Source organism: Gambusia affinis, linkage group LG05 (assembly GCF_019740435.1).
Source record: "Gambusia affinis linkage group LG05, SWU_Gaff_1.0, whole genome shotgun sequence".
Classification (NCBI taxonomy): Eukaryota; Metazoa; Chordata; class Actinopteri; order Cyprinodontiformes; family Poeciliidae; genus Gambusia; species Gambusia affinis.
Window position 1 is genome coordinate 18580712 of NC_057872.1, and position 16993 is coordinate 18597704.

A 16993-nucleotide genomic window follows, 5' to 3' on the forward strand; every position below is an offset into this window, starting at 1 on the left:
TAGTTTTTGTTTTGTTTTTATTCTTTTAGTTCTTCAGAGTGCTGAACAACTACTCGCTGCAACATAAGCTTCTGCTGACTGGGACTCCTCTTCAGAACAACCTGGAGGAGCTTTTCCACTTGTTGAACTTCTTAACCCCGGAGAGATTCAAGTCAGTAGCTCTGCAGCCATCGTGAATGTGGCTGTTTTTCTTGGAGCGTCCACCTGCAAAGAGTGGTAATGATGGATTTATTTTCTGCAGCAACCTTGAAGGGTTTTTGGAGGAATTTGCAGACATTGCCAAAGAGGACCAGATCAAGAAACTCCATGACATGCTGGGACCACACATGCTCAGGAGGCTGAAGGCTGATGTGTTTAAACACATGCCTTCGAAGACGGAGCTCATTGTCCGGGTGGAGCTGAGCCCCATGCAGAAGTAAGCAACACTTTTAAATGTAACTGCTTTAAAAACTTACTTTGAAAGAGTCTTTTTATTATTTATTGTGGAAACTTTAAACCCCAAACTATTGCTGGCTATGAGTTCTGCTCCTGTGCTCCCATCTAATTTTGTTTTTGTTCTTCCTTTTCTCATACATTAATTTGGTTTTGCTTATACAGGAAATACTACAAGTTTATTCTGACGCGCAACTTTGAGGCGTTGAACACGCGAGGAGGTGGAAACCAAGTGTCTCTGCTCAACGTTGTCATGGACCTTAAAAAGTGCTGCAATCATCCCTACCTCTTTCCAGCCGCTGCAACAGTACGTTTTGTGCTTCATTCAATCAATTTTGTTTACTGAGACATGCAGTTCTGCTCAGAAGTTTACATACTCTTCATAGGATTAAAATATTTTCTCAAGACTGGTTTTAAAAAATAGTTCAAATTCAATATTAATAGCTCAAAATTAATGGCTTTTATGTAAAGGATGAGTGAATGCAACAATACATCGTTTGGAAAATGTTAGTTAGTTAGAATCACCAGAATTATTTATATTTGCTAAATGCCCTAAAACTTAGCAGGAGTATTTTTTGGAGAGTTTTTTTTGTTATTTCTCTGTATACTGTGTTTAAGGATTTAATTTGAGCAGGAAGATAATTTACCTTAACACAATTTATTTGGATTGTTTCAGTGTAATGAATATTTATTACAGCTACTGTGGCTCAATGAGTTGTTGAGCTGTGTATTTGAATTAGAGGTTCATGTTTTATATGTTAAAAGTTATTGAAATAGATTTTTTATTTTTTTTTGTATTTTGTTCTTCACTGAAGTGAATAGGTGTGTGTGTGAGTGTGAGAGAGAGAGAGACATTTCAGAACATAAGATTTTGTTCTTTTAGTTTATTTTGTCCCTACTGTAGAATGTAGGATACTATCAGAAGAGTTTTTTTAATATAACAGTCATAAATTATACCATATAATGATTTATTGAAACCGTCTTTTTTAAAATTCTTTTGTATTGCTTTCATCTCCAAAGTTTGGTGAAAATTTACCTTAAAAATGCTTGAAATTGCTTGAACTTTACTGTGGAAAAAGTGGACAAACCTTAAATTTCATAGAAAGTTCTTCTACTTTTTCAGGAGGCTCCCAAACTTCCAAATGGCATGTATGAAGGTACTGCCCTGACCAAAGCATCAGGGAAGCTGATGCTTCTTCACAAGATGATGAAGAAGCTGAAAGAGGGAGGCCACAGGGTTCTAGTTTTCTCCCAGATGACCAAGATGCTCGACCTGCTGGAGGACTTCCTGGAGAACGAAGGCTACAAATATGAGAGGATTGATGGCGGAGTCACCGGCAACATGAGACAAGAAGCTATCGATCGCTTTAATGGTGAGATGTGTGTTTGCATATCTGTCTTTGCCTCACTTGATAGTTGATATTTGCTTTTCACATTTGAAGTCTCCCGTTTGATCCAACAGCTCCAGGAGCTCAGCAGTTTGCGTTCCTCCTCTCGACCCGGGCCGGCGGCTTGGGTATTAATCTCGCTTCTGCTGACACAGTCATCATCTACGACTCTGACTGGAACCCCCACAATGACATCCAAGTATGCCAACCCAGTCTTAAATGTGCTTGTATGCAGCCATGTTTGGTTTCTGGTTGATCATTGTGTGTTACTCGCAGGCTTTCAGCAGAGCTCATCGTATTGGCCAGAACAGGAAAGTGATGATCTATCGGTTTGTTACCAAAGCGTCTGTTGAGGAGAGGATCACACAGGTTTGGAAAAAAGAAACGGTGATTAGAAAAAAAAAATAATTTTATGCACCTAAATATTTATTTTGTGTTCTTTTCGTTGTCAGGTGGCGAAGAAGAAGATGATGCTGACTCACCTGGTGGTGCGGCCCGGACTTGGCTCCAAGACGGGCTCCATGTCAAAGCAGGAACTTGACGACATTCTCAAGTTTGGAACCGAAGAGCTGTTCAAGGATGAAGTTGGAGAAGGTGAGAAAATATTTAGCAAAAAGAAATCCAGGATTATGTGGACGGTCAAGAAAAAAAAAAAAAGGCTCAAATTCAATGATCTTAACTTAAGTTTTTACAAGCTGATTTTCCACTCGTGTTCTTGGAGTACATTTAGGTGTCTAAGCCTGTCGCAATCAGCAATTAATCAATTAATTGCAAGATAAATTAAGAGGAGCTCAATAATTTCCATTCTGATGAATAATATTTTTTGTTTACAGACATCGTTATCTAATTTATTCATTGTTTCTGTTGTGTGTGGTTTTCATTTCTGTTTTATTCATTGTTTTTTCTGGTTAATTTTTGATATTTAAGATATCTTCCAGGTCCAGTGCTGAATTCCTTAAGAAATTAAAGTTTATTGGTATTTTAGAAGTTGAACTTGGATTATTACGCCATTATGAATACAACACTTGAAAACATTTATCTCGATAATTTCAAGGATGATTTATCTTCTAGTAAAATGTGTTATTGTGACAGGCTTAGTTATGTCTTATATTTCTATATCTTCCTAGCGTGGCAATATGGACTTTATCATTACATATTGTGGTACTATTGTGATTATGATCAAAATTATGATTCAAAACAATTATTTATTGCATCTTTATTAGGTAACATTATGGCTGTCACTGCATGGCACAGCATTTTTAGTAACAAACATTGTTCTTGAAATACATTCCCATTTAAAATATGAATCATCAATCACGCTTTCAGACTTAGTGATATTAATTGACACTAGTGAAACAAGCAGTGAAGAAAATTATAAAAATGACATTTCCAATAATACTGTCAGTTTTAGTTTTTTACTGGGTATTATTATTTGAAAGTTATCGAAACAACAATGAATCAAAATTCCTATAAAATATTTTTTGCAATAAATGACACAGTAAATTTCCACCAATATTGCTTCTATCTTTTTTTTCTTTTTAAGTATGCTTTGTTTTTCTGTGATTTGAAGTTTTGGCTGTGGAAAAACTACAAATCCCATGAATACCATAAGTCCCTCCAGACATTCAGCCTTTCCAGTAAACCTGCAAAAGTATTGTGCTTCTGAAACTGGCTTATTGTTCGCATGTCCAATTAAAACCCAACCATTCCTGCTACAGTATCCACTAATAGGCTCCATGTCATGAAGAAGTGCGTATTTAATGATGTTTTGCTAGAAAACACTGACACTGAAACTTTGTCCTGGGAGATTTTCATAAGAGCTTGAGATTAATTGGCTTTCCTGAATAGCAGGTGACTGATGTCTTGGGTATAAATTGTCTCATTTCCTGGCCTTTTTCATTGCCTTGCCTTCAGGAGACAACAAGGAGGATGACAGCAGCGTGATTCACTATGATGACCAGGCAATCGACCGCTTGCTGGACAGGAACCAGGATGCCACGGAGGACACGGAGCTGCAGAGCATGAACGAATACCTCAGCTCCTTTAAAGTGGCCCAGTATGTTGTCAAAGATGAGGACGATGAGGTAAAGTGTAGGACTTTGTTGGTTTACCTTGTTGACAGTCAACATGCGTCTTATTACTCTGGTATTCTTAAAGCATGTTGATGTTAAGCTGGATAAAACAGGTTAAGTAGGTTTATATTGTATGTGAGCCACACATGTCTTCTTTCTTTGAGGAGGAGGAGGTAGAAAGAGAGGTGATCAAGCAGGAGGAAAGCGTTGATCCCGACTACTGGGAGAAACTGCTTCGACACCATTATGAGCAGCAACAGGAAGATCTCGCCCGTAATTTGGGCAAAGGCAAACGTACTCGAAAGCCGGTCAACTACAATGACGGCTCCCAGGAGGACCGAGGTATAAGACAGGGTACAGAACAATATATAATGCAACCTCTTCTGTGTGTGTGTGCTGTTTGTGTCTGTGTGCTCATGTTAGGAGAGCTAAGTAGAACTTTGCATGATATTTAATCTCATGAAACCTAGAATGATGTAGTGTCAATCATAAATTTATTTATTTTTTATTACAAAAGTGGAAATTAATTACTATTCAGACATAGATTTAAACAGAAAAACACTAATTAGATTAATTGTAACCATCTCTATTATTTATGTTTACTCTTAGCATTTTGGAGGTGTGTAATATGAAACCTTTATAAAACATTTCCACCGTTCTTATTGTAGTTTTCACCTCCTTTTAAAAGTAGAACAATAAAATCAGTGTCTTTGGCTAATAGATCAGCTGTTAGGAGAAATGTGATCACTACAGCTGATAGGAATCAGCAAGCTAATCAAATTGTAGCAGCTATTTGCAAAATTCCCTGTTTTCTTCAACTCTGGTTATAAACATAAGTCAGAGTTTTAGGAGGATAATTAGACTTTTTTTGCTTCCATTTTGTTTCTTGACTTTGGTTGAGACATCTTTCAATGAGGCCCATAGATGACGAGAACCACTTGACATCGAAATACCAACTTATTACAAGCTAGAAAAAAGTACTAAAATCTATACAATACCATCATATGTAAAAATTAATTTAAAAAATTGTGATACCAAGAAAAGTTTAATATTTTTGTTGCTGTATTTCAGTTTTGGTTTGTTTATGAACCAAAACTAAAGTATTCTAAGAAAAATCTGAATATTTTAGACAAAACGTCTTTTCTCTTTGGGAGAAAAGCTAGCTGGTAGCTAGATGTTTGTCATTTCTTAGCCTTGTCAGCTTGTCACCAGGTGGTCAAAGGTTTTGTCCTGTTTAATTTCTCATTCATAATGGTTTCTGTCTGTTTTGTGTAGACTGGCAGGAGGATCAGTCTGACAACCAGTCTGATTACTCAGTGGCCTCCGAGGAGGGAGACGAGGACTTTGACGAACGCTCTGAAGGTATGGCTCAGTCTCTGAAGGCTGCTGATGTAAAGAGGTGGGTTGTATGTGCATTTCTGAACCATCTGAGTCCATTCTCCAAGCTGTACAGTGTTAACTATAACGAGGTTTAAAGTTTGATGCTGGTGCTCCAGTTGTAGAGTGTTAAGGAACATCTCCAAATCGTTCACTAACAGCCTTCCCACCGCCCCATCTGCAGATACTTACACAGATTCAGACGACACCTACGATGTCTTCCTCGACAATCTCAACAACAACTCACGAAACAACACTTGTCAGTGCATCATCTGTGTTGAGCGTAGAGTGAGAAGAAAAGACAAAAAGAAAGGAAAGGGAAACAATCAAACAATCCACGCTTTATCAGCGAGCTGAACTGCATCCTATCTTGTTTAAATTAACTGTTAAATATTTGTTAAAAATGTACAGACGTTTCTTGTATTTATGATTTTTTTTGGGATTTATTTAATTGCTGCACTTTATTTATTTGATCCTTAATAGTGCAAGAATGTGTTCTTATTTGTACTGAATGTTATTTTGTATTAATTAAGGCTACCTCAGTGTTGTTAAATAAAACATAACCCAAAACTGCAATCGGTTGTAGGTACTCTGAAAGTATTAACCGTCTTTAGGGCAAGGAGCAGTTAAAGTAAAGGTTGGAGGAAATTTGAAAAGGGACAGCTTCGTCAGGATCAGCAAAGAACCGTAAGTGGAGCGTCTTCACAGAGACGTTCTAGGTGGATGAGAGTTCTGACGTTCATTATTTACATTGCTTCATTTGCCTGCATGTTCCTCAAAATCGGTCGTTCGTTTCAAAGAGACTAACTATGTTCTCCCTTCGGTAGCTAACGCCCGCAGGCCGAACCGCAAAGGCTTGAGGAACGACAGAGACAAGCCTCTGCCTCCTCTGCTGGCCAGGGTGGGGGGCAACATTGAGGTAAGTTCACTATAAACTCGAATGAAATGGAAAAAAGAGATCTAAAAAGTTTAATGATTTTATTTAATTAACTTTTTACCTCCAAAATGCTTACATGTCACTCAATGGACCGAGAAAACACAGGTGTCATCATGATCTATAAGGGTTAAAATAAGTACAGTATTTATTCATTTAATGTTTTGATGTATTTCTAAAATCCACTAGTTTGTTGTTTTTTTTTTTTAAAAACTTTCTTTTTAATTTTTACAAATATTTATTTTTTATCTTATATTTATTTATTATTAATGTGATTTATGTAAATTTTTATATACAGCTCTGGAAAAAAATGGAGAGTTGAAAACCTGGTTATTTCACCAAATATTGATTTCTGAACTCTTCCTTAGTTAAAACATTAATATTGTTGTTTCTAAATGAATATAAACTTATTTTCTTTGCATTATTTGAGGTCTGAAAGCACTGCAACTTTTTCGTTATTTTGACCATTTTTCATTTTCTTCAAATAAATAAAAAATTTTGACTTGTTACTTCAGAGACATGTTGTCAGTAGTTCATATAATAAAAGAAATGTGATCACTACAGCTGACAGGAATCAGCAAACAAATCAAATTGTAGCAGCTGTTTGCAAAATTCCCTGTTTGCTTCAACTCTGGTTATAAACATAAGTCAGAGTTTTAGGAGACGTTTTATGCTTCCATTTTGTTTCTTGACTCTGTTTCAGACGTCTTTAATGAGGCCCATAGATGGCGAGAACCACTTGACGACAAAATACCAAATTATTACAAGCTAGAAAAAGTACTAAGATCTATACAATACCATCAGTCAGAGAAACTGATAATTTTACGTGGCGTCTTAATTTTTTTTTATACCTGCAACTGTCAGGGGGTATAATGTGATTTGTGAACACTTTTGTGTCTCTTTTGCCAAGCAGCTGCACTTTCAGAAAGTGATGCTGTGCAACATAATTATGTGATTTCAGAACTATAAGGAACTATTGAAGTATATCAGAACTGCCTAATGATGCTAAACTTTTCGGCATCATTGGGCAGTTTTATTTCACACCTTTAGTAAAAATGCTGAGAGGTTTTCAAAATTTTGAAAATACTTAAATGGGAAAGTCTACATTAAACAGATATATCTTAAAATAGTAAATAGTCTGTAAAACTTTTCTCAGTGGTAGGAAACCAAAAACAGCAACAATACTGTTGTTTTGCAGGACCGCCGTAGGGAATTCAAACTTAGACTGGATTATTTCACCAGGATTACAGTTTATTAAAAACACAGTTTATGATTAGTGAATCTTCTACTGTTTTGTGAAAATAGCAAACAAGCCATTGTTATTCAAAAAAAAAAATCTTGAATCCTGTAAACCTAATGTCACGCATTGACTTATATTGTGAGTTGAATTTACTAATTTTCATTTTATTTTGACCTCTTTAATTGCCTGTTAGGTGCTGGGCTTCAACGCACGGCAGAGGAAAGCGTTCCTGAACGCAGTGATGCGTTATGGGATGCCTCCTCAGGACGCCTTCACCAACCAGTGGCTCGTCCGGGACCTGCGAGGGAAATCTGAGAAGGAATTTAAGTAAGTTTCTTTGGTTCTGTTCAATGATTGAGAACAATCATAAAACTTAGAGCTGCAGTTTGTAACTTTCACAAAAATACGTTTCATCCATATTTGTTAAAATAACTGTTATTATAGCTGCGTTATTTTATATTCACTCACTGCAGCCTGAAGTGACCCAATTCAGTTTAGTTTTTTTTTTTTGCCATGGTCGTTCACACTTTCAAATATATGTGACTTGTATATGAGCTACAGTGTGATCTGAAAGTGTCCTGCATGCACAGTAGAGGGCGCAATAACGTCACACATAGAGGGCGTGCTCAGCTTTGCCATCCGCCATAAGAAAGAAGAAGAAGTGCTCAGTGTTTGTGGAAGTAAAAATTGATGCTGATGGTTTTGAAGTTGTTGTCCGACTGGAGTGAGCTCCTCTTCCTTCTCCCAGTGCTGTCTGCTATGACGTACTGGTCCTGATCAAAACAACCAATCACAGCCAGGAGGAGGGTCTTAGTGCTGTCAATCAAGTGTGTGTACTTCCTGCTCAATGTTCTAATGACGGAGTAACAACTTACCTTTACGGGAAAACTATTTATCTGCCTTCATTGGTGGTTATGCTAACTAGCCTTAGCACTCAAAGCAGGCTACATTATGATGAATCAGCTGTTACGTAGTGAAGCTTAAAGGGTTGGATAACTACCATTTATATTTAAAATGAAAAATCCTAATCAGTACTTGCAAAATAACTACATTAAAGAATATATGAATCTGAATAATGCAGAAATCTGCATCTGCTTCCAGTGCTCACTACTGTTTACACTTTGACCTCCTCCAGGGCTTATGTGTCTCTGTTTATGCGACATCTTTGTGAGCCGGGAGCCGACGGAGCAGAAACCTTCGCAGATGGCGTCCCTCGCGAGGGTCTGTCGAGGCAGCACGTTCTCACTCGCATCGGAGTGATGTCACTTATAAGGAAAAAGGTATGCTTCACACAGATATGATCGTGCTTCCAGGCCAGGTTGATAAAGTAGAGACAGACTCACTGGCTGATTTGTGGTTCTGGCTGAACAGGTTCAGGAGTTTGAACATGTGAACGGTCAGTGGTCGATGCCCTGGATGGCAGAGCTGGAGGAAAATAAAAGAGCGGCAGCTTTGGCTGCAGGTGAGGACCCGAAAACCCCGTCCACTGGGACGCCTGCAGACACACAGCCCAACACTCCTGTGCCAGGTAAACACACACACACCTGTTGTTTTTATGAGATTCAGTTCTCTGTTTCTGCAGTAAATACATTTTACACTCAGCTTATTTTGTTCTAACACATCTATAATAACTGACATACATTGTCATTTTCCTTAGCCTTTCATGAAGCCTTAATTAAATTTATACCTTTTTCACTGAAAGATGTATTTTCCTAAACAGTGATGTTTTATCTCAAAGAGCTGGCGCCCTCTTGTGGCAGTATTCATAATAAAGCTTAATGTAAATGATGCTGTTTATTGTTAAATATTTAAAATACATAATGTGTTGACTTATTTTCTGATTTCCAGAAGATTTGTCTAAATCAGAGGACAAGGATGAAATTAAAAAAGAAGGAGAAGAAAGCAAAGTGGGTAAAAAAGGAGAGGACCCTGAGGTATGAATTACTTTATATTTAAATCAGCAGTTTAGTTGACATAACAACAATTTTATCTGTTTTTTATTTCCCATCAGATTATTGAAATCCCAGATGAATCTGAAAAATCTCCTGCTTCCGAAAAGAAGGAAGAGCTGGGAGCAGAGAGGAGGGTGACAGACGAAGGCGATGAAGGGAAGGAGAAAGATGGTGAGAACACGAACAAAGAGAAAGAAGAGAAGAGCAAGGCTGCAGCTGAGAGGGAGGCCTCTGCTAACAACAAGAGCGACATTTCAGACAGCAGGATGGATTCAGAGGAGGACAGGTCAAAAGGTCAGAATGTAAAACATGTCTTTAAATCATTAAACAGTTCAAACTTGAATAGTCTATTATCTTATTGTTGTTATTACGGCATTTTTAGCATCAGTAGTATCATCATTATTATTATTATTATTATTGTTGTTAGTGCTATGAAATCTGCTATCAGCAGTACTTTTACCAGTGAGAATATTGTAAACTTGTCATTGAATGTAATGCATTAATCAAGAGTCTGAGAGTAGAATTAAGTTATACTGCTATATTACTCAGAAATATGAAAAGATTATAACTGTGATGTTGCTGATGGGTTTTATTTAGTTTCTACTTCTACCCACACCTTTGCATGTTTATTATTTATCGCACTACTCTGTCGTTTTATTTGCAATTTATAACACTTAATTAACTTAGAAAATACATACATAGTCTTTTAAAGTTTAAAAAAATACTGTTCACTCACAGATATAAGACATTTTTCCACATATTATTTCAGTAATTCAGTAAAAACTTGCATAGACTTATCAAACATGTTATGCATATATTTCAAGCATTTATATTTGTTAATTTTAATGATTATGGCTTATAGTTAAAGTAAAATGTCAGACTACTACTCAGTACTTGGTTAGGGCTAATTTTGCATGATGTACTTCATTAAGGCGGCATGAAGATCAATGTTACGGTATTGAATTATTTGAATTATTACATAGTTTACATGATCAATGCTTTGGGCAAACCCTTAGATAAATTGGAGGAAATTTTTATTTTCTTGTTTCTCGTGTCTGAGATAACTCAGCTTTTCAGTAAGCTTCCCCTTAAACAGTGTGGGGAGATTTTAACCTGTTACATTGACACCAGCTGGAGCTGAGTCATTAATTATCAATGCACAAGGTTCATGGAATAATACTGTATTTGTTATTTCAAGTTCAGTTCAAAAAGCTGAATTTAGCTGACCTATGTAAATTAACTGGAAGTACTGGCTTTCTCCAGCTCACGCTGCGGGTTTGACAAACAAAAGTATTCAAATCAGAGGATTACAGTAACTTCAGGCATGACAGTTTGTGTTTATAATGTATCAAACTCAGAGCAGAAATGCGCATTTGCAACAACTGAAAAGTGTTCACCTTAACTATGTCCTCATGTTGCTCTGGTGACTTCCTCTTTTACTTTTTAAGCTTCTCGTTCTGCTTCTGTTAATTTTAGCTGAAGACAGCAAAGATGAGAAGATGGACACTACGTCGCCAGCAGAGGACAGAAAAGGTTTGGACACTGCTGTTCATGATACATGTTTAAATATTAGTTTACTTTGTAAGATTTCATCAATGCAGGGCTCAGTCTAATATAACTCAACAAGGTGCATTAGCAAAACTCTTAAGTGCATCTGCAGTTCCTTATCACCAATTTAAAAGAAACAACTAACCATGCATAGAATAAGATAAAGAACAATTTACCAAAAACTTAGAAATAACTTGAATTTTTTAAAGTTTCTCTTGATGGCTGCCAGTTTGGTCTCATGTTGAAAATACCAAAAGATTGTTTACAGAAGCTGATGTGTATTTATTTATTTATTAATTATTATTGTTGTTGTTGTTATTACTATTATTATTGTTATCGTTAATGGTTGTATAGATGGATGTTAATACTGGTTAGGCAGTTCTGCCAATAGTAGCAGTAACAATAATCATTATATTACTCAAATCTGATTAATCAAATCACATTTTATTTATAAAATAAAATCCTCAGACGTTTTTTTAAGATAATAAAATTATCCAATTTTCTTTTACTTGCATAGAAATCTTCAGAAAATTAAATTTATTATTTTTAATAAAATCCAGTGATTTTAAAATACCCCATGATTCATCCTATGATATATATTTTTATTATAAAAAATATACAAATATTTTACTATAAAATATTATTAGAATTTTCTTAATGATGATAAAACATATTATTAATAATAATAACCACATCTTTGTTTTACTTTATTTTACTTTATTGACTCATGCTTACTGTCCCACTAACATACACAGAATGTTCTTTAATTTTCAAAGCTTTTATTGTGAAAGTTTGGTGGACATCCACCTACACTAGTGGGCGACACCCACTTCAACCATGTGACTTGTGTAAACATACCAGATGAGAAATTCCAGCTTATGTCTCCACGTTGCTGTAGTTTTGTGTTTTGTTGTGAAGGGCTTATAGTCTCAGATTGTCCTTTGTCAACCCATCTACATGGGTCATCGCCTGGGTGGTTGTGTGGAGGCTTTTGACAAAATACAGAGGATGGACGTTAATACTGTTTTGGCAGTTCTGCCAAGTACAAGCAGAACCTTGACTACAATAGTGCTAGTCTTATAAATCTGAGCTGGTAAACGGACAAATCAGAGTATAGTATTCTCTGCATTCAGCCGAGGTGGAAGCTGGAGTCTTAACTCTTGTTGTGTTTTATGGACAATAAAACATTCATGTCTTTGCACAGGAAAGATGTGAATTATTGGAGACACCAATTCAGCCAGAAATAATAATAAAAAAATATATATATATATATATTTTTTGTTTGTGTTGTTTTCCTTTGTATTTGCAACCAAATATGTCGCCTCTCTTTTTCTTGACGAGTACTGATGGGTTTTTTACACTTTGCAGAGCAAAAAGAGGAGAAAGACGGGATAAAAACAGACGATTCTGGAAAACTGCAGAATGGCGAGAACGGCAAAGAAGGAGGAACAGCTGCATCTGCGGTTAACATCAGTGAGGAGAAGAAGAAAGCCTCTAAGCAGAGGTTCATGTTCAACATCGCAGACGGTGGTTTCACAGGTGGACGCACTTTCCTTCCTCTTTTCTTTTTTCTATTTCCTGTCTGTCTCTTTGACCTTTCTGCCCTTTTTCCCAGAGCTTCACTCCCTGTGGCAGAATGAAGAGAGGGCCGCCACCGTCACCAAGAAGACTTATGAGATTTGGCACCGTCGCCATGATTACTGGCTGTTGGCTGGAATCATACAGTATCCTTTAAACACATTTGTTAGCAAAACAGTTTTTATGAGTGATTGCTGGCATTTTAAAAACCTAATTCTTGTCTCAATGGTGACCTGTTGTCACCTGTTCAATGAACAGGTTAGGAGAAATATAAGGGCTTTACAAAACATGTTAAGTTTTGTGCACAAAATCATTCTCAGATGATGAGATTTTAGTCTGGTCAGTTCTGCCTATTTTGATCTTCTTTCAGAATGAGCTGTTTTAAGATCTCTTGTCACTTTAAATGAAAATAAGCTACTGCTGCCCCCCCCCAACCCAACATTAACACTCCCACATGAAAATGGCTGCAAACAGATACTCAATCAATAAAGTATATTCTATTCTAATTATACAACCATACATCTTTGAAAAGCAGAAATGGAGCCTCCTGCATAACCAACAAGAATGCAGGAAGTGATTTCTGAATGGTAAATCAACAACAAAACACTTGTTTTTCCAGCAGCCGTTATGCATCGGTAAATTCAGCTGACCAAACTTGCTGGAGCTCTGCTGGTGTTGCTAGGTAATGGCACAGTGTGACTCAACAATCGGGACGGTTTTGAATTGGCATGTTTTCCAGACACCAAAAAACATTCAGTTATTTCCAAAGACAGCTGGGTGTTTTTTTTGTTGTTTTGTTTGTTTGTTTTTTAAGCGCTTGTGCTGTTTTTAAGAGCATTTCAGATCCAACTGAAAAATCAAAAATGTGCAAAATGTGAGTTTTTCCTAATAGTTCTCTTTTAAATAATTGCACTAAACATGTAATTAAGAAAAGCTTTTGTTGGAACTTTCATAGGAGGTAATAGTTACCCGTGTTTTTTGGATTCAGAGATTGTCCTTAAAAGCCACATAAAATGTCTTTGCTCTCGCTTGTCCAGAAACTACAGTGTTGTTGCTGTTGCCCTTGACTCTCATGTCACAGACACGGCTACGCTCGATGGCAGGATGTGCAGAACGATGTGAGGTTTGCCATCATCAACGAGCCTTTCAAAGGGGAAATGAGCAGAGGGAACTTCCTGGAGATCAAGAACAAGTTTCTGGCCCGGAGGTTCAAGGTGAAACAAACTTTCTAAATAACTGCAAAGAGTTCAGGCCTGCTTGTGTCACGCCTCACTGAGTGTTTCTGTTTTTTTTTTTTTTCCTAAAGCTACTGGAGCAGGCGTTGGTGATCGAGGAGCAGCTGCGCAGGGCGGCCTACCTGAACATGACGGAGGACCCGGCTCACCCCTCCATGGCCCTCAATACTCGCTTCAGCGAGGTGGAGTGTCTCGCAGAGTCTCATCAGCACCTCAGCAAAGAGTCCATGTCTGGAAACAAGCCTGCCAATGCAGTGCTGCATAAAGGTAACGTTTGCATGGAGCCTGTATGTGTTTCCTGTATAGACATCCTCACTTTTTACCACTTCTGTGGTCTGTGAAAGTTTTTATTCTACTCATGTTAGAAAAAGAAGTGAAGATAATTTGATTTGTTAAAGCCATAAATAGGTGCTGCTTTGATGCTTCAGATATTCTCCAGGGGAGGCAAAAGGCGTTCAGTAAAGAAAATCTCAATGTGAACAGAACAAATAGACATAAAACTGTACAAAGACACAATGTGGATTAGGTGAAAAATATCAATACTGACCAAAAACAAGCACGCTATTAGGATCATTAAAAATAAACAATGTGAACAAGATTAGAGCAAAAATAGAGATGTTGAATATAAGCAAGAACCAAATCTACTTTTTTCCTCCAAAATCTTTGTTGTTTCTTTAGAACAGTGTTTTTTTTGTTGCTTTTAATGGCTAATATTTTCCTGATTTCTTTGTTGTTTTTATTTTTATTATCGTACGGTGTTTATAAATCAAATCTGGTACTATTATATTTACTGAAAGCCAAATCTTCGTTTCATCCATCATTTGTACCTGCTTGTTCCTGCAAGGGTGCTGAAGCGTTGGTGTTTCTCTCCAGCGATCATTAGAAAACACAGATATACAAGACAAGCACCCACACACCGATACCCGTAAGGGCAATGTAGAATAAGCTGCAAGCTAATCAATCAATCAAGTTTATTTGTGCAGCACATTTCAGCAAAAAGGCAATTCAAAGTGATTCACACCATGAAAATATAAAAACATCATAAAGTGTAAAATAATCCAGTCTATCAAAAACCAGTCTGTTTGCAGCTTTCACTCTGAAAAAAAGAAAAAAGGTATAATTATATTGGTGTTTTTCTACCAATATAATTAAAGCTTCACAAAAACCAAACTGTATTTTTATTTTTTTTAGTGAAGCAAAGGCTGCCCAGTTCAGTTTCAACTAGTTTTAAGTAATTTAAATTTTGAATTTGAATGGGTCAAAACAGAGAAAAAATGTTTTTTAAATTTCTGTGTCATTGTTTTAATTTTCTTTGTTTATTCGTGGGAAAATTTAAAAACTTACAGGTAAAATTCACAGGTGTGCAATCATTAGCTTCACATCTTATCACATTTAGATTTGATTCTTCTTTTCTGTAAAGGAATTTAATCAGGGCTGCACAGTGCCGCAGTTGGTAGAGCTGTTGCCTTGCAGCAAGAAGGTCCTGGGTTCGATTCCCTGCCCGGGGTCTTTCTGCATGGAGTTTGCATGTTCTCCCTGTGCATGCGTGGGTTCTCTCCGGGTTCTCCGGCTTCCTCCCACAGTCCAGAAACATGACTGTCAGGTTAATTGGTTCCTCTAAATTCTCCCTAGGTGTGAGTGTGTGTGTGAATGGTTGTTTGTCCTGTATGTCTCTGAGTTGCCCTGCGACAGACTGGCGACCTGTCCAGGGTGAACCCCGCCTCTCGTCCGGAACGTAGCTGGAGATTGGAACCAGCAACCCTCCTGACCCCATTAGGGACAAGGGTGAACAGAAAATGGATGGATGGATGGAATCTAATCAGCTCGTTGAAAAAAAAAAAAAAGTCATTTAAATGTGTAAAACTTGTGTTTTCAAGTTTCTTTCATATGCACTTCCATTCATTAAATACTTCTGAACAGAGATACAGGAAGCTGTCCAGTCAGTACGGTTTAATTTGCACAGTGTCGACGACAGAAACGGCTCTGCAGGTACATAAAATGACCTCTGCTGTAGTGGAAGACGGTACTAATTTAATGAGATGCAACGATGCAGAGGCGTTAAGAGAAGAGGAGGTTGCATGTGATAATAATTTTCATTACTGACAAATGTCACCCTAAATGTCAGAATGTAGGGAAGAACCCTCTTTGATACTGACCTTTATTTCTAACAAATAATCTGTTTACAGAAAAGTGTGTGCAGATATGTAATTTACATTCTGCAAGGCAAAAAAAGGGGAATTGACTATCCTACTGTGTTATGTAGATTTTGGTCATTTACAAAGAAATATTAGGGTGTCTGTTGTCACGATGATCTCATGTAACAAAACGTGGGTAGATATAATTACCAACTTCTCCATTCTGCATGGTTGCATTGCAGAAATTACAATATATTTGCCTCACGTTCACAGAAAATATTTTTTTAAAGAAGGAACCCTTTTAAATGCCAGGAAATACTGTTGCACTTTTAGATTTGATGGCTGTAAAATGGTAAAGGACAGAGCGTGACAACAGCGTGACAATTTCTGAAGCAGAAACTGAAACACTGATAAGTCCAGGTCTCACCTCAATTCACGGCTGTGCACGATATCAGATATTTTTGGCTGTAAATTCTTATTTTGTACATTTCTGCCATAATACAGATCTTAAAGTTAATTTGTAATGGTCTTAAAAAGTCTTAAATTTGAGTTGGTGAAATCTGCAGAAACCTGTAACAATGACGACAACAAAAACCCAAAATGTCACCAAGTATTTTTGCCTAGTTTATACTTTCCTGTGCAAATATCTTATTTCACTTTAAATAAGACAAAATTAATATACAATTAGCTTCTCTACAAGATATATGAGCCTGGTTTAGGTCAATAATTCCTTAAAATTGATTAAAAAAAAGAGTCCCACCGGCAGGTTATTTTATTTAAGACACGGGGAAATATGTCTTATAAGTGAAATTAGTTTTCGATTTAAACTTTCTGAGAAGTGAAAAGTCAAGAGTTTTCCAACTTGTCAGGGTTTAGATAAAACTGAGTTAATATGTTTAAATAGTAATAACTGATTAGCAGATCTCAGGACAGTTTACAACACTGCAGAAATACTAAATCTTAATCAATTGAGTTTATTAAGAATGTTTCAGCAACAAGGCAGTTCAAAGTGCTTTATATCATAAAAACACAAAAATAAAAAGTCATTAAAACATAGAAACCAGTAACTATTAATAAGACAAAACCAACTTACAGCTAACTT

General features: G+C 36.7%; 1 protein-coding gene across 7 annotated transcripts in view; it reads left to right on the top strand.

Moving 5' to 3' along the window:
* The window catches only part of chd4b (chromodomain helicase DNA binding protein 4b), a 31669-nt gene that overhangs the window by 13186 nt on the left and 1490 nt on the right, over positions 1 to 16993 (top strand). The window contains exons 19-39 of one of the 7 annotated variants that reach the window (XM_044116875.1): positions 30 to 151; positions 242 to 415; positions 598 to 739; positions 1556 to 1805; positions 1895 to 2019; positions 2097 to 2189; positions 2273 to 2414; positions 3735 to 3904; positions 4057 to 4246; positions 5168 to 5254; positions 6097 to 6188; positions 7637 to 7770; positions 8579 to 8723; positions 8815 to 8971; positions 9292 to 9350; positions 9455 to 9689; positions 10872 to 10928; positions 12312 to 12482; positions 12559 to 12667; positions 13603 to 13735; positions 13828 to 14023. In XM_044116875.1, coding sequence (XP_043972810.1) covers positions 30 to 151; positions 242 to 415; positions 598 to 739; positions 1556 to 1805; positions 1895 to 2019; positions 2097 to 2189; positions 2273 to 2414; positions 3735 to 3904; positions 4057 to 4246; positions 5168 to 5254; positions 6097 to 6188; positions 7637 to 7770; positions 8579 to 8723; positions 8815 to 8971; positions 9292 to 9350; positions 9455 to 9689; positions 10872 to 10928; positions 12312 to 12482; positions 12559 to 12667; positions 13603 to 13735; positions 13828 to 14023 — 2983 coding nt within the window. Of the gene's footprint in view, positions 1 to 29; positions 152 to 241; positions 416 to 597; positions 740 to 1555; positions 1806 to 1894; positions 2020 to 2096; positions 2190 to 2272; positions 2415 to 3734; positions 3905 to 4056; positions 4247 to 5167; positions 5255 to 6096; positions 6189 to 7636; positions 7771 to 8578; positions 8724 to 8814; positions 8972 to 9291; positions 9378 to 9454; positions 9690 to 10871; positions 10929 to 12311; positions 12483 to 12558; positions 12668 to 13602; positions 13736 to 13827; positions 14024 to 16993 lie in introns of all 7 variants that reach the window. The other 6 variants (XM_044116872.1, XM_044116876.1, XM_044116870.1 and 3 more) reach the window with 6 other exon arrangements.